The 24266-nt window shown below is 43.2% G+C and overlaps 1 protein-coding gene across 3 annotated transcripts in view; it reads right to left on the bottom strand.

Moving 5' to 3' along the window:
• The window catches only part of CNNM1 (cyclin and CBS domain divalent metal cation transport mediator 1), a 60073-nt gene extending 38184 nt beyond the window's left edge, over nucleotides 1–21889 (bottom strand). For 2 of the 3 annotated variants that reach the window (XM_043597219.1, XM_043597220.1), the window contains exon 1: nucleotides 19993–21887. In XM_043597219.1, coding sequence (XP_043453154.1) covers nucleotides 19993–21556 — 1564 coding nt within the window. In that variant the 5' untranslated portion in view covers nucleotides 21557–21887. Of the gene's footprint in view, nucleotides 1–19992 lie in introns of all 3 variants that reach the window. The other variant, XM_043597221.1, reaches the window with a different exon arrangement.
• Between the last annotated feature and the right edge of the window lie 2377 nt (nucleotides 21890–24266).

Below are 24266 nucleotides of genomic sequence, written 5' to 3'. Positions count from 1 at the left end.
TGTCCATAACACACATACCTGAGGTCCACTCTCTCTCAAAAAGGTTGCCCTTTAAGAGACCTATTTCCCTATACTCCTGTTTCCTGGGCCCCGGAAGGGTTGGGGGTGGCTACCAGTGAAGCCAATCTTGAAACATGGAAAATGTAGTCACTTTCTCCTGCCATAGTACTTTGTATAAATCTCTCTTTTGACATTTATACTAACAACAATAATAGTATTATTATTATAGCAGCTACCATCTGCTATATCCACTCTAGGGGCGAGACATAATTTCACCATGCTGTTATTCTCTACAAGTGATTCCCCCTACTATGATGATAAGCTTTCTGTAGGGCAACAGCTATGTTCTACTTAATCTCCATTTCCCCAGAATCGAAGAATAGCACCTGGCACAGCGTAAGAACTCCATAACTAGCAGGTGACAAATGGATATCCATATGCAGAAGAATGAAGTTGGATGCCTACCTCACATTATGACTCAAAAGTTAACTCAAAATGGATCAAATGCCTAAATGTAACAGTGTAAACTACAAAACTCTCAGAAGAAAACATAGGAGTAAATCTTTGTGACCTTGGAATAGAAAATGTTTTTTAGATAAGACACCATAAATACAAGAAAACAAGAAAAAAATAGATAAGCTGGACTTTAGAATACTTTTAGGATGTATTTAATGACTACCAGAAAATCATACATCTGATAGAGAGCTTGTATCCAGAATATATAAAGTGTACGACACATAAAAACACAACTCAATTGGGGCGCCTGGGTGGCTCAGTCGGTTAAGCGTCCGACTTCGGCTCAGGTCATGATCTCACGGTCCGTGAGTTCGAGCCCTGCGTCAGGCTTTGTGCTGACAGCTCAGAGCCTGGAGCCTGTTTCAGATTCTGTGTCTCCCTCTCTCTCTGACCCTCCCCCGTTCATGCTGTCTCTCCCTGTCTCAAAAATAAATAAACATAAAAAAAAAATTTGAAAAATAAAAATAAAAAAAACAAAAAAAAACCCCCAAAAAACACAACTCAATTAAAAAGGGGGCAAAGGATGTAAGTAGATAGTTACCTGAGGAAGATATACAACTGGCCAATAAGCACATGAAAGGATGCTCAGCATCTTCATCATTAGGGAAATGCAAATCAAAACCCTAAAGAGACAAGACTTCACACCCACCAGAATGGTTAGAATAAAAAAGATAACAGCAAATGTGGATGCGGATAAACTGGAACCCTTAGACACTGCTGGTGGGATTGTAAAAGAATCACCTGCTTTGGAAAACAGTTTGGCAGTTTCTCAAAATATTAAACATAAATTGTCATATGATTCAGCAATTCCACTCTTAAGCATATACCACCCAAGTAAACTGCAAACATATGTCTTCACAAAAATATGTACACAAAGGTTCCTATTATTCTTAATAGCTAAGCGGTTGAAACAACCCAAACGTGCATCAACTGCTGAATGGATAAATAATATGTGGTATATCCAGACAATAGAATATTATCTGGCCATAAAAAGGGAACGAAGTACTGATACATGCTACAACATGGACAAACTTTGAAAACATTATGCTGAATGAAAGAAGCTAGACCCAAGGGAGCCACACCTTGTATGATCCCATTTATATGAAATATCCTATGAATAGGTTAAATCTATAGAGAAAGGAAGTCGACTAGTAATGTCCAGGAGCTAGGGGAAGAAGGAGGTGGGGAGAAACTGTGGGGTTTCTTTTAGGGTGATGAAACGTTCTAGAAGTATACAGTGACGGTTGCACAACTGATGGTCCACTGAATTGTATACCTTAAAAGGGTGGATTTTATGGTATGTGAATTTTATCTCAATAAAGCTCTTAATTTTTTAATGTTTATTTATTTTGAGAGAGATAAGAGAGAGAGACCGAGTGGGGGAGGGGCAGAGAGAGAGTGGGACAGAGGATCCACAGCGGGCTCTGTGCTGACAGCTCCAGAGAGCCCGATGCGTGGCTCAAACTCACGAACCGTGAGATCATGACTTGAGCCAAAGTCAGATGCTTAACCAACTGAGCCACCCAGGTGCCCCTCAATAAAGCTCTTATTAAAGCGAACTGGAAAGAAAGAACCAGTGCTTGAATGAACAGGAAGTGAGTGGGTGAGTAAAAATAGGAACTGTTTCACAAAAAGAGAATAGGCTGAAATATAAGGGCAACACTGGTTTGGACACGGGTGGTGATGCTGCTGGTAAAATGCTAGTTTAGAGTACTTGCCGTCATTTTGTGCTCTAGGACATGGCAAAGACCAAAAGTGGGCACAGGCAAGGCCATCAGGGGAATAGGAATGGGGAAGAGGGCACCACCTTATAAATTTCGGTGGCTGTGGAAAAGCTGAGCAGGGATGAGGGCTTGTCACAGCTGAGAGGAAGGAAATCTAAGAACAAAGATATCATTAAGATATAATGAGGCAAAAGGTAAGGTAATGTTTTAAATGGAAAACTCATGAATGCTACTGCTTTATGAGGTATTATGAGGTCCGTGTCCCTGGACCATATTATTGCAGCACTGAACACCAACAGATGGGAAATCTGTGAGCTGAGTTGAAAGATATAGACACAGTGGGTTTTATGCAATGCACTTTTCTAAAACTTAAGGCTACATTTGCCTCTGTTGTAAAGAGTATATTTAAAAAGATAAATAATAAATATTTTTAAAAAAGAGTATATTTTATTCAGGTTACTGGTGTTCTACTCCTGGACTGGTAACTGTAGAGTCTCTGGCCTCTGGCTTGAATCCCTAACATGTTCCTAGTGTCCAGCCTCAGCAGAATCCCCATCTATGTCCTGATGGTTTGACTTGCCAACATACCTTTCCTAGCTTCTAGCAGCTGTAAGCTCCTTAAGCCTTGGTTTGTTTCCCTCCAGCCTGGGCTACTTTCTCCCAGCTTTGGATTTACAGCCTCTAGTTTCAATGCTGTCCACATCCTGGAAACACAAAGTAGAGAATACATGTCTATGGCCTGAGCCTTGATTGGACCACAGCGTTAGGATGGTTTTGTTTGGAACTCTATCCTCAATGAAACATAAGGGGTCAGTCATAACTTTCTGGGATCTTAAACAGGGCTATCTGGAGAGACCCTCCAAGCCCAATGTTTTGGAATACACTTCACTAGTTCAGTGCTTCCCAATGCTAGCTGTACATGAGAATCATCTGAGAAGAGACACCTGGGTGGCTCAGTTGGTTGAGTCTCTGACTCTTGACTTTGACTCAGGTACTGATCCCAGGGAAATGGGATTGAGCCCCATATCGGGCTCCAGACTGCCTCTCTCCTCCACTTGCACTCTCTCTCCAAAATAAAAAAAAAAAAAACCTGAATCATCTGAGAAGCTATAAATACATTCTAAAGACCGGATCTCACACTCTGAGATTCTGGTTTCAACAGTATGGGGTGGGGCCATGCCATCAATAGTTTAAAATGTTCCTTAGGTGATGTTAATGTTCAGTCAAGGCTGAGAACTAATAGTCGGTTCTCAAAGTGTGCTCCCTGGACCAGCAGGATCAGCATCACTTGAGAACTGAGTTAGAAATGCAAATTGTCAACACCCACCCCACACCTAGTAAATCAGAATCTCAGGGGTTGTGCCCAGTGATCTGTGATTTTAACAAACTTTACAGCTGATTCTGATGCAGGCTGAAGTTTGTAAACCACTGGTTTATGGCTAGGCTCCATGGCACTCTGGTTCTTTGCCTGATGACTTACTAATGAGGAAAAAAAATAAGCACTGAGATGTCTAGTAAAATCCTAGTCTCTTTGGTGTACCTGGTTTAAGTCACCAGACGCTAAGAACTTACTAAAAGACAGAAAAGAACTGCCTGGAACAAAGGGTAGTTGTAGTAGCCAGCTGATGAGTGCTCTCTCTCATATGATGTGGTGGTTATGGTATTTTGCTGACATTGGGCAGGGAGTATGTGTTGGCTGTTTAATGCTGAGTTTGAAAATGGGTTTCTCATAGTTTTTGTATCGATCACCTCTGAAACAAGCTTGAGGTGCCGCACTATCTATTAGGCTTCTGATGTATCTTGGGTCAATAAAATTTCCCACTACTGAAAATCAAATTAGTCATTTCTGTTGTCCCCCAAATCCAAAGGATGAGTGCTAGTACAGGTTGTTGGTAGTAGTCTATCTCAACACCAATTGCATCAACATACCCAAACCACACGTCAGATTTCTTAGAAGGGCAACTAGGTTTTCAGGCATTGCTTTAAATTTTTTTTAATGTTTATTTATTTTTGAGAGACAGAGAGAGAGAGAGAGAGAGAGACAGAGTGTGAGTGGGGGAGGGGCAGAGAGGGGCAGAGAGAGAGGGAGACACAGAATCTGAAGCAGGTTCCAGGCTCTAAGCTGTCAGCACAGAGCCCGATATGGGGCTCAAACCCACGAACCGTGAGATCATGTCCTGAACGGAAGCTGGACGCTTAACCGACTGAGCCACCCAGGTGCCTCTCAGGCATTGCTTTTAAAGTAGAGGGCAGGGATGCAGCTAAACATCCTGCAATGCCCAGGACAGCCCTACAATAAAGAATATCGATCGTGCTGAGGTTGGAAACCTTGCTTTAAAGAGACAGAAAGTTAGCAAGTGGCAGCAACATCACAACTATATTTCAGTATTTGAAGAAGCTGAAACATTCTCCAAGGGTATTTAATAGATATAGCCTCTAGATGGTTTCGGCACATCACAGAGAAGAGCTCCTAAGGCCCCTGTTAGCATGCGCCTTGAAAAAAAAAAAGCGAAGAATTGATTTGCTTCCTCTCTCTTTTAAAAATAGCTACAACACTTTGGTAAGGTAACTGTTCCCAAGATAAAATATAGAAGCTAGGACAAAAGCATAATTGCTTGGAAATAGAGAACAAAGGAAAGCAGAAATCATTTTATGCTTTCATGGTTCCTGCCTCACTTATGACCTTCACCTTGTAAAACACACTGACATTTGCTACATTTTTATCCTCCCTGGTGTCACTGCAGCATCTTTCATTCATTTAGTAGACAGTATTGACTCTTTTTTCTTCCCATGGTATATCATTCTACCTTGGGGTTACATTGAACTTGAAGCGTGTTCCTTGAAGCAGCAGCACTGACCATCACCTGGGCACTTCTTCAAAATGCAGGTTCTCAGGTCCTACCACTGACTTACAGAATCAGGATTCAGGTGGTGAGGTGGCGTCCAGACAGCCGTTTCAGTGATATCCCCGGTGAGTCTCATGCACACTGAAGGTTGAGAAGCACTGCTTCTGACACTTGCTACTCAAAGTGTGGCCCTTGGACCAGCAGCACTGGCATTGCTGAGAAGCCCGTGGAGGCAGCCATTCAGCCTCCAGCTCAGCGGTCTGAGTCAGGGTCTGCATGTCCTCAGACCTCCAGATAATTCTTATGGGCTCTCATACATTGAAGTATGAGAAGAATTGGTTAAGACCCTGGTTGCTTCCCAACTTTATGGCTGACATTTTTCTGTTTCCACTGAGGATTCCTTTATCTTCATCTAAAGATAAATACATGTCAAAGTCTCTAGCTCAGTGAATCTCAACCCTGGCTGCATGTAGGAGCCACCTGGGGAGCTTTAAAACCTATTGATTACCTGGGTGCCACTCACAGAAGTCCTGATCTAACTGGCCTAGGGTACAGTGCAGGCATTGGGATGTTATGTTTCAAACTTCTTCAGGTGACTCTACTGGGCATTTGCAGTCAAGAGCCTTTGCTCTGGTCCTTGATCTTCTGTTCCTCTCTCTTCCTGATTACAGATCCCAGCAGAGCCCATCACCTTAAATATCACCACCACCTCTTTCCTGAGGACTAAATTTATATCTTAACATCAGTGTCTATTTTGAACTCCTATCCTGCTTTACACATTTTGCCTGAGCTCTCTCCTTGTCTTGTCAAAATCGTTTATCTCAACAGGAACACGTGATCTTCAAGAGCCATTATCCCCGATCTTCCTGCCGCTTCACTATAGTAAATGGTACCATTAACCTTCTAGTTACCCAGGGTCATAACTCAGGAGTCATTTTTTACCTTCTTTTTCTTTGTTTCCTGTTAGGAAAAAAAATCCCCACATTCTTGCAATTCACCTTTCCTTCCTTCATTTTACCAATAAGTATTGTTGATAAATGACTACTACTATGTACCAATCATTATTCTAGGCACTAGAAATGCAGCAATAAACACAACTAACAAAATAATTTTCCTTCTGTAGCTTACATTTTAGTAATTGGGGGTGAGAGATAATAAGCCAGATAAATAGTGTTACGTAAAGTCAGTATCACAGCACTAAGATAAAAAGCAAAGCAGGGAAGGGCAATGGGGAAGCGTATAGGTGTTACAATTTTAGGTAGCAGAGGGCAGGGATTAACTCCCCAAGAAGGTAGTACTTCAGTAAAGATCTGAAGGTGGTGAGGTGGGGAGCCCTGTGGATATCTTGGGGATACCTTTGCAGTAGAACAAAAAGCAAAGGCCTGTAGTAAATGGAAGTACAACTGATGTGCTTAAAGAATGGCAAAGATGCCAGTGGGGTGGCTGCTGAATGTGGGAAAGGACAGTAGTAGGAGCCAAGGTCAGGGAGGTAAGGGATAGGGTAGGTACACCTGTGATAAAGCCTGGACGGCCTTTGTAAGGACTTGGTTCTTCAAGTGACATAGTCATTGTAGAGTTCCGTGTTGGTGTGTTTTTGTTTTTTGACAAAAGAGTGATATGATCTGACTTATGTTGTTTTTTTTAGAGAGAGAGAGAGAGAGAGCATGCATCTGTATGTGCATACATGCGCAGGAGAGGGGAGGGGGGCGGAGGTGGGAGGGGTAGAGACAGAATCTTAAACAGACTCCATGATCAGTGGGGAGCTTGACACAGGGCTCAATCCCATGACTCTGGGATCATGATCTGAGCCAAAATCAAGAGTCAGATGCACAACCGACTGAGCCACCCAGGAGCCCTGACTTATGTTTATAAGACTCTTTTTAGCTGTTGTGTTAAGAATGGACACAAAGTGGGTGGGGGTAGAAGCAGAGACACATCATAGGAAGTTCTGGCCGTCAACCAAGTGAGAGATGGGTGGTGGCTTGGCTGGGAGGCAGTAGGGGAGGTGGTGAGATGTAAGCAGATTCTCCAGATATGCTGAAAGCAGAGCCTACATGAGGGACTGGATGTGGAGCAACAGTGAAAGAGAAGTTTGGGCCTGAATGACAAGAATGGAACTGCAATTTCCAGAGTTTGGGAATATTGTGCAAGGAGTCAGCTTGGAAGAGGCAGCAGGAGCTCAGTTCTGAACAGTGTAAGTTTGGGATGCCTTTCAGACCTCTAAGTGGAATGTCAAGTAGTAGCTGGAACCATAAATCTGGGACTTATGATATCTTTGGGAGAATGAATGAAATAGCCATAGAAGTGAGACTAGACAAAGATCCATTTCTGAGCCCTGAGGTGTTCTAACATTTAGAGGTCACAGATGCAACATTCATGCAACAAATATTTGAGTATCTGATATGAGAAGGCCCTGCTCAGTGAATGTGATGTAGGAGCAATCAGTAAAGAAGCCTGAGAAGGAGCATCCTGAAGGTAATGAACTCTAAGAGATTTTCTCCATTACAATGCAAGTGCACAGTCCTTAGTTTCCACCTCTGCATTGGATCCTGGACAACTGCATTAATTTCCTAACCGATCCTCCTTGTGGTTTCTCTAGTTCCAATCCATTCTATCCAACAAAACAAGATTGACTGCCCCCACAAAGCATTTATGAGCTTACTCCCCGCTTCAGTAACATGTACAAGTTACCAGGGAGGATTATTCCTGAAGTCTTCTTGCTGCCATTAATGGCCTCCATGTGTAAGTTTTTTTGTTTTTTTTGTTTTTGTTTTTTTTTGTTTTTGGTATATACCTTGCCTTCTTTCGCACTACTCTATCAAAATGGATTGTGTTTATTCCCCATTCAGAAAATAACTGGTCCAAGGATACTCAGCTAATAAGTGGTAGAGCCAATATTGAGCTCAGGGAAGTGAACAGGACTCACCTAGCTGGGGTTTGAGAAAAGCTTCAAGACAAGTAAATGAGACTGGATACTTGAACTTCAAGCCTCTCAGACCCAGAGCCTATCTTGGAGGCAGCCTATGGGGCCAGTTTGTCTCTCTCCAGGTTCAGGCTAAACATAACCAGAGTCCTTAGCTTAAAAATCACCATGATGACCCTAAGTGACCTGGCTAAGCTTTGACTAATGGTGACATTCTCAGGCCATGAACCAACCTCAGACATGAAGAAAGACACTGAAAGGCAAATAGGCCTGCCTAAGTTGCCTAGAGATCATACAGTTCTGGGCCAGCCCAGGGGCTATGACTCAACTAGGCTGGTCCTAGGGAGGAGAGAGATGTGGCTCTCAGGGGTTCCATTCGAAGTAAGCCAGACTCCAGAGGTAACCTTAAAACCCACCCTTTTGAAGGTTCTCATTCCAGGTAAAGACAGTCTACAGCTACTCCAACATTCTCTTCCACTGTTTCTGATCTAAATCAAGCTGACTCCCGAGAGCACACCCCATTTTCCAGTTTTTGCCCTAGTGGTAACTGCCATACCTATTAAACCCTAATCTTTATAGTATCTCTGCCAAATAGGGATTGTTACTACTACTATATGGATGAGAAAATGGAGACTCAGAGAAATAGTGACTTGTCTCTAAGCAGCTCTCACTTCTGTTCATTATGTACAGTCACGTTTACATGGGTTGGATCAGAGAAAGCACTTGTTACACCAAATGACTAACTAGATACAATTCATGTAATTAGATCAGGGAGGTAGAAGGCAAATGGTGGAGTGTCTTGAATGTGGTACAGGCATTATCTTCAGCCTTTGCAGTAAACTTACAATATAGTATCATCATTCCCATTTTAAGAAGGGAGATAAGCCTCTTTCAGAGTCGTAGAGTGACCTTCCCTAGTCACACAGCCAGGAAACATAGAAGCCAGGATCTAAGCCCAGGTGTTTAGGAATCTATGTCTGTGGCTCCGTGGTCTGAGGTAGTTAAGTCATAGATGTGGCTTCTGATTCTGCCTCAGTCACTAACACTGAGCAGGACACTCCTGTCCCCAGATCCCAGGTGCCTCATATACAAAAAGGGAAAAAATTCTATTGACTTCACATGCACGGTGGGTACAAAATGAGTTACTGTTTTGGAAATATCTTTGCAAATGTAAAGATTAACTATAAGGGATTATCATCACTATTTTTATTATTTGTCTTTTCTGGGCCTCAGTTTCTTCCACCTGAAAATTAAAGGATGAGAGCAGGTGACCTCCAAGGTGCTTTTTTTGTCTCTAAAATTCTCTACTTTTATTAGTCTAAACGGTCCTGGGGCTACAAAAACAGTTTTGTTTTACAGGATGCTTCTTTGTGATAATATATGATAACACGGGAATTCTAATAGTGCCAATAGTTACAGTGTCTCGCGTTTACAAAGCGTTGTGAACTCCTAATGTTTATCTAACGTTTATATCTTAATATTGAAGAATTCCATTGGAGTAAGATGAGAAAAAGATGCTTTGACACATGATAGATTTTAAAAAAAAAATCTACAGAATCAAATCAAATAACTTTCTATCAAATCAGGAAGAGAAGCACAAAAATGTTACCTTACCTAACCAGCCTTGTAGCAACCACCTTGATTTGGAAAAACAAAACAGTTCCTTTCTCTAGTTTATTAAAATAAAAAGGCTGTACTTTGTAGTAATTATCTTACTCTACTTCATCTAAAATAGAATAATCAATACACTTATCACAAAAAATGTTCTCGAGCCACTAAAAGGCAATTATAAAAAAGCCAACAGTGTAGAACACCATGGTAACCAGCATCACCAGGGCATGAAAACATAGTTGTTAGTCACTAGGATCTAAGCTGGTTGGCAGTTTGGCTTGCTAAGCAACACTCAAAAATAGCAGTGTAACAACCCATTAACTGAAGATATGACTTTGCACAGCTTTGAACCTGCCCAGAAGGAACTACCCCAGGTCCATACACCAACCTCATGCACTACTAGGCTCCCAGTCAAGGCCTAAGTAGTCATTTATTCAACAAATACTTATTGAAGCTTACTATATACCAGGCACATAATTCCCAACACGTGTATTTACTTGATTTCTCAGTTAAACAGAAGCTCTGAAATAGACACAGAAAGAGTGGTTTTGTGATGGGTGAGGTTGGGGGATGGATTTGCTTGAGGCTGACTCAGAGAGAAATAGCAGCTGATAGCCAGAGCCAGAGGACAGAGAAAAAGAGAAAAAGTAAACAGTGGACTGCTTTATAATACAGCATAAAATAACCACATTCTCATGACCATGATCCTGCGTCATCAAGAAAAGATTAAGTTATATTTAGGATCCTTTCCTAAGGAAGGCAGGAATGGGCATAAAACATTTTAGAAATATCACCACCAAAAATGGTTAAAATATACAGTTTTGGCCTTTGGAGAGAACAGAAATTATGTTTGGTGAATATCCCATTCTGCCTAGTTCCCCACTTTGCTGGGAGAAAAGCAGCATTAAGATCATTGCTTTACCAGCATTCAAATACAGGGTTGGCTCCCTTTCTGCTTTTATTTTTCTAGTTCAAGCTCCTGCCTCAGCTGGAATGCCTTTTCCCTTCATAAATGCTTATCAGAATCCCTCTCCGTTGACTTCCTCAGAGTTTTCCTAGATCCTCCCAGGGAATTTCTGCCTTCTCCCTTCCCCCACAGAGGTCTGGATGCCCTTGCCTGTCTGCCAGGCTGTTTGATATCATTTCCATCAAGGCTCTTCCTACTTTCATGCTCCTGGAGGCCAGGCTCTTTCCCATATTCATATCCATAGCCATCTCCCAGAGCCCTGGCAGCCAGGCACTCAGTGAATATTTGTGAACTCAACTGTCTACACAATCCCGAGGGGTAGAGGGGAGGTTGGCTGGGAAGGTAGCACTTTCCCTAATGGATATTAAATGGCTCAGGAACCCACATGGCACCCACACTGGCCCCCTTTCCTTGGATCCTTTGCATGTCTGCTCCCTTCTGGAAAGCTCTTCCTCTAGTGAACTTCTTCTTGCCACCCTTTTAGGATTCAGCTCAAATATCACTTGGGGACAGGGAGGAGTCTATTCTTAGCCACAAGACCAGGTCAGAGCCCCTATTATACGCTCTCATGGCTCTATTTGTTCTTCAAATTACTTGTTACCACTTGTAATCAGTTACTGGTTAGTGTATATTTTCCAACTGCATGGCAAGTGCCAGGAGGGCAGGAGGCCTGATATAGAATGATGTCATATGGAAGGAAGGAAGGAAGGAAGGAAGGAAGGAAGGAAGGAAGAAAGAGGGGAAGGAGGGAAGGGAGAAAGAGAGGAAAGAATGAATTGAGAAGAATCCCAATTTGGAAAGGAACAGGCAGCAGAAAATAAAAAGGGAATTGAAGAGTTGTTATGGAAGGTCCAAGGGTCCCCAAATGTGGGCCTAGAGGTAAACCAGTAGAAGAAAGTACCAGGAACATTTACAGACCCCCCCACCCCCCACCGTGATACCCAAATGCTTTAAGGGCTCCAGAAACACAACCAAATGGATTTGACTGTTAAAAAATGGAATTGAGGTGAGCTACTATACTCTTCAGATAAGAGAGGACTCAACAAGGATGGTAAAACAAGGAAATGGAATTTAACTGCAGCCTGTGGGATTTAGATTAGATAAAAAGTCTGACAATGAAGGCTGTTATATTCTGGAAAAGATAACTAAATCTAAAAATGAATGCGTGAATTAGATTCTCTGTCAGGTTTTTCAGTGCCCCTTACAGCTAAATTCTACTGTTACCTGGTATTTTTTTTGCCAGGCTGAGAAAAAAAAATTATTTCAGAACCATATTACAACAATCATAATAAAAATTTTTAAAGAAAGAAATATAAATCAACAATTGAACACTTTGTATATTTAATTATTTCTACTTTTTCTTGTTCCTTTTTGTTCTGCCTCCCTCTACATGATGGACTATGCTCTGTTTACTGCTTGCTCTAATTATTGTTTAGAAGGTAAACATTCTAAATTTCACTAATTACTATCTAGCAATGTTTAGCACATTTTTAAACATATTACACTTAATTATATCAGCAAAATATAATTTTGAGTGAAAAGAATTTTTTATTTTCTTTTATGAAAGAAAAAAAATGTAGCGCTAATGTTTTAGCAGCTTCTTATAGAATAAAACAATGGGATAATTATTCTTTTTTAAAACTTTTTTAAAGTTTATTTATTTATTTTGAGAGAGAGAGAGAGCACATGTATAACTGGGGGAGGGGCAGAGAGAGGGAAAGGGAGAGACAGAATCCCAAGCAGGCTCCACACTGTCAGCACAGAGCCCGATGACGGCTTGATCCCAGGAACCATGAGATCATGACCTGAGCCAAAACCAAGAGTCAGGCCCTTAACCAACTGAACCACCGAGGTGCCCTGAAGGATTATTCTTCCTGCTAAAATATCACACCTGAATTGGGAGTGATAAAGCAAAACACTGACTTTCCAACCAGATTATTGATCAGTGAAAATGTTACGTGGCATATCTATGCCAGCAGCATTTACTAGCTGGCTGGATGTCTTTTGAACAACAGATCACATGCGGTAGAACCAAAGCTTGAAGAGGATACCTTTCAGCTCCACAGTGTCTGTCTTGTTCACCATTGTATTCCCAAGGCCTAGTACAGTGCCTGGTCCAAAGCAGTTCAATATTTACTGAATAAATGAAAGAATGAATCAACAAATGAACAAAGACTGAGTATGAAAACTGCAATAAGCCGCTTTACAGCCACATTAGTCTATAGATAGAATAACCCAACAGTATGTGTACTGTGCCATCTTTTGTTTAGGAAGATGGTGTTACTAACCCAGCAGAGCGAAATTGTCTAACTGTTAAATATTACAGCAATTGCACCTAGAGGCCTCTGACTTCAGAAAAAAGCTTTATTCCTTCTCCCTGTTTTCTGCATAGGGTTGATTTTCTCCTAATAACAATCCGATAAGCAGAGTAGTGAACTTTAGACATTAAGTTCAACAAATCTTTAAGGATCTATTTCATAAATTTGTCTTCCCAAATTATAGGACTTACTCCCAAGGAGGCTACAGTGAAAATAATATCATCATATAAAAAAATCACTTTTAGGATTAAAACAGGATATTTTATTAGTGGAAGAAGGCAAGATCATGGGTTTTCCTCTTTATTGTCTTTTTAAGAATTAAGGTTGTTAGTTTGGGTGCTACACTTAAAAAAAATTTTTTTTAATGTTATTCATTTTTGAAAGACAGAGAGAGACAGAGCACAAGCAGGGGTGGGGCAGAGAGGGGGACACAGAATCTGAAGCAGGCTCCAGGCTCTGAGCTGTCAGCACAGAGCCCGATGCGGGGCTTGAACTCAGGAACCACGAGGTCATGACCTGAGCTGAAGCCGGATGCTCAGCAGACTGAGCCACCCAGGCGCCCCGGGTGCTACACTTTTAACATGACAAAATATTAGGAGTCATTATTTCAGGATAGTGGGATGATTACCTTCAGGTGATTTTCATGCTTTCTAAAATTTTCAGTTTTCTGTAACGAACATGCAGTATAGAAACTTATAAACTTAAGTAAAATTTTTATAAAAGTAAAATTTTATAAAAATTTTATAACCTAACCATAGTCATTCTCTTCTCCATGTTCTCACTGAATTTTTATGTTTCTATTCTATCACTTTTATTGTAATGATTTATACACGGGTCTGTCTTATCCACATAGGTCCACAACTTGTAAATTGTAACGTTGTTAAAGTTGGAGGAAAGGGGAGTCCAACCTGCCTCCTACCTTTCCAAAGGAGAACAGTATTCTTTCAGGCTGTCGGCTCTTTGGGAGCAGGACTATATCTCATACATCCAACTCTGAGCATAGTGCTTTGAACATGAAAAAGGATAAATAATTATTACAATATAGATTTACCTAAAAATGTGGAGGAAGCATACATGCAGCACATTTCTTCTAAGACTTAAAATTTGCCTTTGTCCTGCATCGTCCAAAATGATTGGCTGGAGATCATTAATGATTCATTTACTAGAGCTCTGCAGAGCCTTTCTATTATATCAAAGTTTAACTCCTTCAGTTATTCATTCATTCAACGAACATTTACTGAAAACTTAGCATGTTTCCTATCCATTGTTAGGTACTACAGCTACAAAGACAGATAAGATAGTCTTTGCTCATCTTGGGGGTGAGCAGCATTAATAAGCAAAAAACCAATAATACAACTTGTTAGTTCAATAAGAGAGATATGGGACAATTAACTTGGCTCAAACTGGGGTTTACAGGAGAAGCTTTCCAGAGGACGTGGACCCTGTGCTGAGTGTTAAAGGAGGAGCTGGAATAGGGATTAATCAGGCAATGCATATCGTGAGGAAAGAGACAAAGGCAAACGACAGCAGTGGGGCCATGAAATTCAGTTGCTGGAGCACAAAGCTGTGGCAGGAGTGGTGAGGGATGGGCCTGGAGGGGAGGGCAGGAGGAGGTCAGGAGAGCACAGCTTAGACTTTATCCTGCAGGCAGTGGGGAGTGCAGCAGGGTTTTAAGAAGGGGATGACGTCACCAGAGATTATTTTGGTGGCACTGCAGAGGACGGATTTGAGGGAGACAAAAATTGGAAGACACAAAATTTCTTAGGAGGCATTTGCACAGAGGAGTAACAGGTTTGTGTTTGTATTTAAGAATCTTAGCTAACATTTACAATGACAATTACTAAATATGCATTATAAAGCAATACTGTATTACTATTTCAAACAACTCTATGAGTAAATGCCATTATTATCCTCATTTGACAGCTAACAGAATAGGTAATTAGTCCCAGAATAAGTAACTGTCCCAAACCTCAGGCAGTCTGGCACCAAAGCTTATGCTCTTCATCGCTACCTCATGTGCTTAATTTCAGTCTCTCACTTTGGATGAAAGCTCTGTGCAGACAGGAACTGTATGTCCTCCACTGTGCCTAAACGGTACACAGTAACTATTTCTTGAATAAACTCAATGACTCACCTAAGTGAAAGAAATAGTGGACTATATTATATATAGACAAGAAATATTTTAGATGCAATCTTGGCCAATTTTTGGCAGACTTTGGTGATTGTTATGGACTGAATATGTCTCTCTCCCCACCACCCAAATTCATATGTTGAAGCACTAACACCCCCCACTCACTCGGATGGGGCCTCAGAGGAGATATTTAAGGTTAAATAAGATCATATGGGTGGGGCCCTAAACCAGCAGGACTGGTATCTTTATAAGAGGAAGAGAGACAAGAACTGGCTCTCTCTGTATACATGCACCAAGGAAAGGCCATGTAGAGATATAGAGAGAAGCTGGCCCTCTACAAGCCAGGAAATGAGCCCTCACCAGAAAACAAATCAGGTGGAACCTTGATCTTGGACTTCTGGTCTCCAAAACTCTGAGAAAATAAATTCCTGTTGTTTAAGCCAACTAGTCCATGGTATTTTGTTATGGCAGCTGAAGCAGAGTAAGACAGTGGTTAGTAGCATGAGGGTGAAGGGTAAAAGGGGGGTTTTTAGCCTGGGAGACTGGAGGAGCAGTGCCACTGACTGGGGTAGAGAATCTGGGAAGTTGAAGAGGAAAGGTTGGTTGTGGTCAATGGAACAACACTAATTATTCTATACTTTGGGTTCACCTCACTCAAACATAAAAATATAGTAGAAATTATCTACTTAAAACCATTCATTCAACAAATACCTATTCATCCCTTTGTCACGGTGGCCACTGTGTTTGTCCTGAGAATGTAAAGTAAGTAAGATTCATTCTCTGCCCTTAAGGAACTCACAGTCCAGTTGGGGAGAAATACTGTTACCTTTTGTAAAACTACCACGCTAGCTAGAAAGACCTTTCTCCTTTTCCCCACTTCTAAAGACCTGGAGCTCCTAAGAGGTATAGAGGTGAAATCCCATATGGACAAGAGCTTTGAGTCACATGACCTGGATATGAATCTGGGCCTTGGAATACTGGCTCAGTGAAGGTCCTAGGTAGGCCAAGTAACCTTTCTGGGTCTTATGGGCCTCACCTGTAACTGCAGAGTTATTTTAAGGATCAGTTAAGATGGGTAGAAATGTTTTGTAAAATGCAATATACATGTTAGCAAGTATTGTAATTATAAAAGCTCCATTTCTAACCTTTGAAAACTAGAGGTAAATCAGACATGGGCAGCAAGTCAGAGGTGAAAGGCCAGCTTTGAATCCTGCGGGTGGCAGGAGTTCTGGGATGGAGGATGGATTAAGACTGGTGTAGTGGGGAAAAGAACAGATTCTGGTGTCCACAGATCTAGTTCAAATCACAATTCAGTTATCAACTGTGGAAAGTTGAGTAAGTCATGTCAGGGGTCTGAGCTTTAGTTTCTTCACCTGTAAAATGGAGTTGATAATATCTACCCAGGAGGGTTGTTCTGAGTGTGTAAAGGGCTTGGCAGGGTGCCATGCAGAGCAAGTCGCTCAATTAATGGTAATTGTTGTTCCTATTTGTCATTTTCCTCCCCTACCTCCTAATGGGTTTGTTTAGGTAGTTAAGTTACTTGAGATGCAAAGAAGTGAGGGAAACAGAAGGGCTTTTATGACTTACTTTAAAAGTTATTTTTAAAGGTAAGGAGAAGTCGTTCAACTCTTTTCCTTTACTAACCTATGGTGCAAACATAATGTTTTTGGAAAATGACCACTGTGTTACATGGCATGAAGCCAGAGAACACTCAGCTTGACGCTTATTTCTGGTATTTATTCTAAGTAAGTCTACCAATCACTGTTAATAAGGGTTCTCTGAAGGCAGTGCTTCTCAGACTTTAATGTACATGAGTCGCCTGGGGGATTGTTAAAATGCAGATTTTCATTCAGTGGATTTAGAATGATGTATGAAGTTCTGCAGTTCTAACATGTTCCCAGGTAAGGCCCATGTTGCTAGTTTTTGGACCGCACTTTGAGGAAGGAGAAATGTTCTGAAGAGATGTGGAAATCTCTTTCTTGGCATGGCGTTTGATGTGGGAAACAAAGGCAAAAGAAAAAAATTAAATTTCCTTACTACCTACAACCCATTGACAAGTCCTTGAAACAGGTAGAGTGACCTTCCTCTGGGAGTTCAGCTGCCTCGATGATGACACTTTGCTAAGGGCAAAAGGCAATCTTAGCTTAACATTATCCTGACCCCCCCAGGATGCTGTAAGTCTACTTTAACACATAAAAATTCCTTTGGAAACTTCCTTACTCTCTACCCACCAAGATATGTTAGCAAACATCCTCTAGGCAAATGGCCCACTGCTGTACACTGGAAGGGTCTCATGACTGAGGATTTACTAAACAGTAATAAATGACCTTTTCCTATTAACAGCTAGCCCCCCTCAGGGTCCTGGAAACCTTGTTTCCAAAAATACCTTGAGGCTTGTGTTATCCCTAACTCCCTCCCAACTTAAAAGTATATAATCGGCCATTTTTTATGACCCCAGTGCAGCTCTTTGGGCCCACAGTCCTGTCCCCGGCTTTAATAAAAGCACCTTTTTGCACCAAAGATGTCTCAAGAATTCTTTCCTGGCTGTCAGCTCTGAGCCCCAACATTTCCAAATCGTGTTCACCATAATTCCCTGCTTCTCTTTAGTGATCTGCCTAATTACGAACTAATGATACAACACTGACAAGCCTTTTTCAGACCAGATTTCAAAATTCTTCAGCAGGACTCATTTCAGATCAATATTGACTTTTTTGAGCAGCCTACCTTGTGCAAGGCACTGTGCAAGGTGCTAGGGATCCAAAGGTTAGTGAGACACAATTCCTGCTTCTGAAGACCGTCCTTACTCTGACACTACCCCTTTGTAGACTGTTAACTTTCTAAGGGCAGTGTTGTTGTCTCGCATTATTGCCTATAATGCAGAAACTCAATAAATAGTGAATGAATGAATGAGTTCATAGTTTCCTGAAAAATGTCCTCCAATAGCACATGACAATGAGACACTATCTTAACTGCACTCTGTCCTACTATCACATGTAAGGGATAGATAAGTTACAATCAGGCTGATAGGCTGGGCCTTAATCCAATCTGACTGGTGTCTTTATAAGAAGAAATTATTAGAACCATAGAGATTCTAAGAATGAGCTCACACACACTGAAGGAAGACCATGAAAGGACACCAAGAGAAGCCAGCTCTCTGCAAGCCAAAAAGAGAGTCCTCGGGAGAAACCAAACCTGCCAACACCTTGATCTTGGACTTCCAGCTTCCAAAACTATAAGGAAACAAATTTCCATAATTTAGGCCACTCAGTTTATGGTATTTTTTATGGCAGTCCTTACAAATTAATATACAGATTTTTACAGTTTTTATGCCCAGATCCAAGACTCCCTTCTGCAGGAGTCTTACAAAATGTAAGACTAATTCTAAGAGTGGATGGATGAACCTTAGGTTACAGTGGGAACAAGTCATACAGGGACTTAGGGGAGACAGAAGAGGGGGAAAGAGTAGGCCAGATTGGGCTAAAACAGCTATAATGTATATACATTTTCCTTCCCTTCTCACGATGCCAACACAAAGTTTACAGCTTGGATAGAAAGTCAGTTTTCAACTTTCCCCTGCTTTTCAGGCTAGACTTGGATACTTAAGACAATTTTACTTCTCTAAAAAAATTGTGGCAGGAGGAAGATCCAAGATTTTTCTCTGAATGAAAGTTCTAAAGAATGCAAATGATAAAGTAATGAGATTGAATTTTTGATAAACAGAAAGACGTGTCAAGATGTGCCAAATGGGATTCCTGCTAGCCATAAGGAAGCTACATTTGAAGCTTGATTCTAAAGTCAGGGGATTGATTTTTTTGTTTTGTTTTTAATAAACATGCTAATTCATATGTACAGATGAAAGCCTCCTTCAAAATGGTCATTCTAGAAGGTTCTACACTTATTCTAACCATGTCACTGTTCTCAACTCATTTCTGGAATTGTTTTCAGGGTCTGTGAGATAGTCTTCTGAACTCAATGGTGACTCTTGAAGGTAGATTTGATTTTCAAAAACAATCAAGTGTCTTTCTGGTTAACTAGGAGAACCAGTCAAACTGTGCAATTCCAAGAAAACCCTAAAGAATCCAAGCTGATTTTTCTTGAGTGAATCATACTCAACTCCAGAAGACAGTTTCTAAAGACAAACCCCAGACATGCATGTTATACACATGACACTGGCAGGGTGGTGACTGCTCTGAAGGAACCCCCACTCATTTACATATGCAAATTTTCTGGTGGTTCCCTTTACCAGAATATTTCCTTACACCTACATTTACCCTATCACATGGGACCCCAATTCCCAGAAGTACAAGGACCTCACCACCTTAGTCAACATTTAATCTCCAACCTGGTTACCTGACATATATCAAATGAACAGCTGATGGAAAGTTAAATAAGAGAAAAAAAACAACTAAGGTGTCTGTGTGATTCAAAGGGCAGAACTAGGACCCAGAGAGCAGTTCCTAAGACATAGCTTTCTGTTCCATGTAAGAAGGGCATTATCAGCAGCTGGAGCTGTCCAACAACAGAGTTAGTTTGCCCTGGAGATTGTGAGTCTCCAGCCCTGGGAAGAGTTTAAAAGGAAGGCTGCTAGCTATGGGAGGCTGTGAAGGTTCCTCCTGTATTGGGTGGGAGCTACCCAAAGACCTCCAAGGACTATCTCCAGAGTCCAATCTGCACAATAATACCTGCCAATTGTTAGATCCTGAAAAATACTGAGAGGGAATGAATGAGGAATATGGGGCATCTTAAGGGCCAAGTAAAAGGTTAGAGGCTGGGGCTCAGTCAGCTGCAAGGAAGGTAGGGAGAAGTGAAATGAAAATAGCTGCCATGAGGTGGGTCGGGCCTTCCTTGGGTTTTTGCTAGTTGCTTTGCAACTCTACCTGAAATTTCACATGTTTATGAAAGGGTATTACTTTTGAAGGGGGAAGCAGTTGAGAGAGGAGATAGACCACTGCTCACCCTTCTTAAACTCCTCCAGCACGGTGTCCAGCCGAGTATCATTGAAGACGCAGTGAAGGGGCCGGTTGTAGAAGCGGGTGACGGTGAGGAGCGGCGTGCAGTCGTCGGGGTCCACGAAGGCCAAGTCCTTGACAAACAGAATGTCCACAATGTTGTGCCGCTGATCGCCCTCATACACGGGGATGCGAGTGTAGCCGCTGCGCAGGATCTCCGAGACCGTGGCAAAGTCTAGCACCGCGTCAGAGCGCAGCATGAAGCAGTCCCCGAGGGGGGTCAGCACCTCTTCTACCACCTTGGTGCGTAGCTCCAAGGCGCCCTGGATGATGTTGAGCTCCTCCTTCACCAGGTCGCTGTAGGGGTCCGCGGCCCGTAGCGTCTCCAGCAGCTTCTCCCGAGTGTAGAAGGTGCTGATCTCCTGACGCAGCGCCCAGTCCAGTAGACGGCCCAACGGGTAGCACACGGGAAAGGCGGCCGCCATCAGGAGCCGAGTCAGGCACACGCTGTGCGAGGCGATGGCCAGCCCGTGGCGCGAACACACCGAGTAGGGGCAGATCTCGGCGCCCAGAAACACGGCTCCGGTGCACACGAGAGCCGGCAGCCACGGGAAGTGGATCCCTGCCTCGCTGTAATCTTCCCCGGTGCCCCCGACGCCCGGCGGCAGCGAGGCGTACAGCCAGCCAGCCAGGGCAGCGTTGGCTCCGGCTTGGCCCAGGAGCAGGGTGCAGAGCAGATGGGTCCCCCTGCCGCGCACGGCCTGCACGCGGCGCGCCTGTTCCTGCTCTGCGGCGGAGCCGCTATTCCGCAGCACCCGTAACTCCACCGGGTCCAGCGAGAGCAGGCTCAGGCGCAGGCCGCTGAAGAGGGCAGACAGGGCGAGCAGCAGGAGCGCCCCGAGCGCTCGCAGCCACGCGGGGGGCAGCAGGTCCCCGCCGGGGCCGTACAGCCGAGGGCGGACGCGCAGCAGGAAGCCGCCGGCGGCGCCGTGGTGGTGCCAGGCGCGCCCATCCCAGGCGCACAGCGAGAAGAGCTTCCCGCCACCGCCTGCACCGCCCCGCTCTGCCTCGCCCTTACGCAGCTCCCGCACCCGCACCTGGACTAAAGCCGAGCCCGCCACGCCTCCGGGTCGCAGGGGCCCCAGGACCTCCACGTCCGACGCCCAGTCGCTCTGCTCGCGGCAGCGCTGCGGCCCCGGCGGGCGCGTGGGGACAGCGCTGGGCGCCACGCCGCTCGCTCCCGGGGGCTCCTCGATAAACACGAGCCGCGGAGCCCAGTCCCCGGTGCCGTTCTCTCCCGGGGAAAGGGTAGGTGCGGGCATCGGCGCCGCGGGCGCAGCGGGCCCGGGCTGGAAATAGACGCGCAGGAGGAAGCTGGTGCCTTCCGCCGCGCGCAGGGTGCCCCCCTCCAGGGACACGCGGCCTCCAGCGGTATCCTCGGGCCGCAGGCCCAGCAGCCAAGCGGCGGCAGCCGGGGGCTGAGGGGACAGGGAGAAAAAGAGCAGGAGCACAGCGCCTCGGCTGCAGCAGTCCCGGAGCCTGACACCCACCGCTGTTGCCGCAGCCGCCATCCTGCACCCGGCGTGGTTGCACGTGATACTGCAGAGAACGGAGCGAGATCTGGAGGAGGAGCCGGAGCCGAGAACCCGGGCGCGGGCAGGTCACCACGTGTACGCCCCCTGCGTATGTGGGCTGGAGGTGGTCGGGGTTCAGACTATGCCCCCGCCCGGGGTCCCCGCGGGAGGCGAGAGATGCCCACGCATCACTGCACCATGCATAACTCCCGACGCACTTCGGTATATCTGAGCTGCAGTCTAAGGAAAGCTTATCTTGGAGCACGGCCGCCTGCTCCAGCAGTAGGGCGCCCCTCCGCGAACTCCTACCCGGCAGTAATTCTCTGTCTGCCCCAGTGCTTCCCGATTGGCCAGGGATATTTCCCAGCGTTTCGCTTCTTCTCCTGCCTCTTGCGTTCCCCCTTCTGGTCAAAAGATATTAGGGAGATAAGTTTTGAATCTGTAAAAATTGTGCGTTTGGTCTCAACTCCGGCTGACCTTCTAGGTTTAAAAAATTTCCAGATTACGTAAATTCAACTCCTTGTTAAGATCCAAATGTCCATCTATAAGAAGCTGTTGAAATAAATTGTGACACTCCTATGTGATGGAATACTATGCAGCAGGAAAAAAGAATGACGTGGATCCATGTGTTTGTGATATGGAAGTATCCCCAAAGTAATCGTTGAAAAATAGCGACATGCAAAACAATATGTATAACATGCTAGTTTGTATTACAAGTTAACTTTAGGGGAGCCTGGGTTGCTCAGTCGGTGGAGCGTCCCACACTTGATTTTGGCTCAGGTAATGATCCCGGGGTGGTGGGATTGATCCAGGTTTTGGGCTGAGCGCTGAACGTGGAGCCTGCTTGAGAGTCTCTCTCTCTCTCTCTCTCTCTCTCTCTCTCTCTCTCTCTCTCTCCCTCTCCCCAACTCATGCTCTCTCTCAAAAAAAGTTAAATTTATATGTGCATATATACACATATAAAATATTATATGCAGAAAATACACAAGAAATTTCTAAGTGTTAATTTCTGGGGCGCAGGACTAGAGTGGAAGTTTGGTTGAGAGATACTTCCAAATATATATAAACAGGAAGTTGCAAAGAAAATACAGAGATCCTAGTAATCTTCATCCTGTTTTCCCCAGTGGTTACACCTTAACTATAGTATAATACCAAAAGCAGGAAATTGCCATTGGGGTAATGTATATGTATAGTTCTATCTCATTTTATCACGTGTGTAGATTTACGTAGCCATCACTGCAAATCAAAATGCAGAATTTTCTCTATTACCATAAAGCTCTGGGAGGGAGACTTTTTTTTTTTTTAACTGAATTCTTTGCATTGTTTGAATTTACTAGGGCCTGTTACTTTATTTTTACTCTTATAAATTTATTTTTAAAATTTATACAGTAAAATTCACTTTTTGATGTGCTGTTCTGAGTTTTGACAAATACATATTCATGTATCATACTCAAGAATAGTGCCATCTTGGGGCCCCTGGGTGGCTCAGTCTGTTAAGCCTCTGACTCTTGATTTCGGCTCAGGTCATGATCTCACAGTTGGTGAGTTGGAACCCTGTACTGGAATTTTCTGTCTCCCTCTCTCTCTGTTCCCTGCCTCTCAAAAATAAATAAGTAAACATTTAAGAAAGAATAGTGCCATCATCTTCCAGTATTCACTCTGAGTCTTTGTGGAACCCCTCCCTCAATCCCATCCTTTGGCAACCAATGATTTGTTCTTCCCCCTGTAGTTTTCCTTTTCCAGAATGTCACATAAGTGGAATAATACAATTAAAGCCTTTTGGATCTGGCTTCCCTTATTTAGCATAGCACATTTGAGAATCATCCATGTTGTTGTGCTTATCAGTAGTTCATTTCTTTTTATGGTTGGGTAATATGCTATTACATGGATGCACCACAGTTTGTTTATCCATTTACCAGTTAAAGAACATTTGAGTTATTTATAGTTTTTGGCAACTATGAATAAAGCAACTATCAATGTTTGTGTACAGGGTTTTGTGTGAATATATATTTTCATTTTTCTTGGGCAAGTTTATCATAGATCTGTATTACTATTAATTAATTAATTTTAATTTGAGAGAGAGTACATGTGGGGGAGAGGGGCAGAAGGAGAGAGAGAGAAAGAGAGAGAGGGAGAAAGAATCTTAAGCAGGCTCCAAGCTCAGCACAGGCCCTGACATGGGGCACAATCTCAAGACTCTGGGATCATGAATTGAGCTGAAATCAAGTCACTCAAATGACTGAGCCACCCAGGTGCCCCTATATCACTTTTTAATATGTAAAAGTAACAGTAATTTGACATACTACTTTTGGTACCTTTGACTAATTTAAAAATCATTGCTGTATGTAAATTTTATTTTCCCTAGGATTTGTGAGACCCCAAAGATATTCAGAAAGATTTACAAAGCGTAAAGCTCAATACAAATGGTTCTGACTAAAAGTTACCTTGTTTTCATTACAAACTCTTATCCAGAGTGGACGTAGCCCCTTCCCAGTTTGGGACTGGACAGAGAATGTGAAATAGGATGTAGGGACTGGAAAACAAACCTGCCATTGCCTCAAAATGCACTAGATCCTGTATACCACAAGCTGCTTTTTGCATGGGCTGCTTAAGAGACAGAAGGAAGATTTAATCTGAAGAGAGAACATTGAAGCATGTATGGGAAGTATAAGGGAAAGGGAGAAGAGGGGTCAAGCATGTGATCGTT

This window comes from Prionailurus bengalensis, chromosome D2 (genome assembly GCF_016509475.1).
Source record: "Prionailurus bengalensis isolate Pbe53 chromosome D2, Fcat_Pben_1.1_paternal_pri, whole genome shotgun sequence".
Lineage (NCBI taxonomy): Eukaryota > Metazoa > Chordata > Mammalia > Carnivora > Felidae > Prionailurus > Prionailurus bengalensis.
Note: the sequence above shows the minus strand (reverse complement) of the source record. Positions and strands in the feature narration are given on the sequence as shown.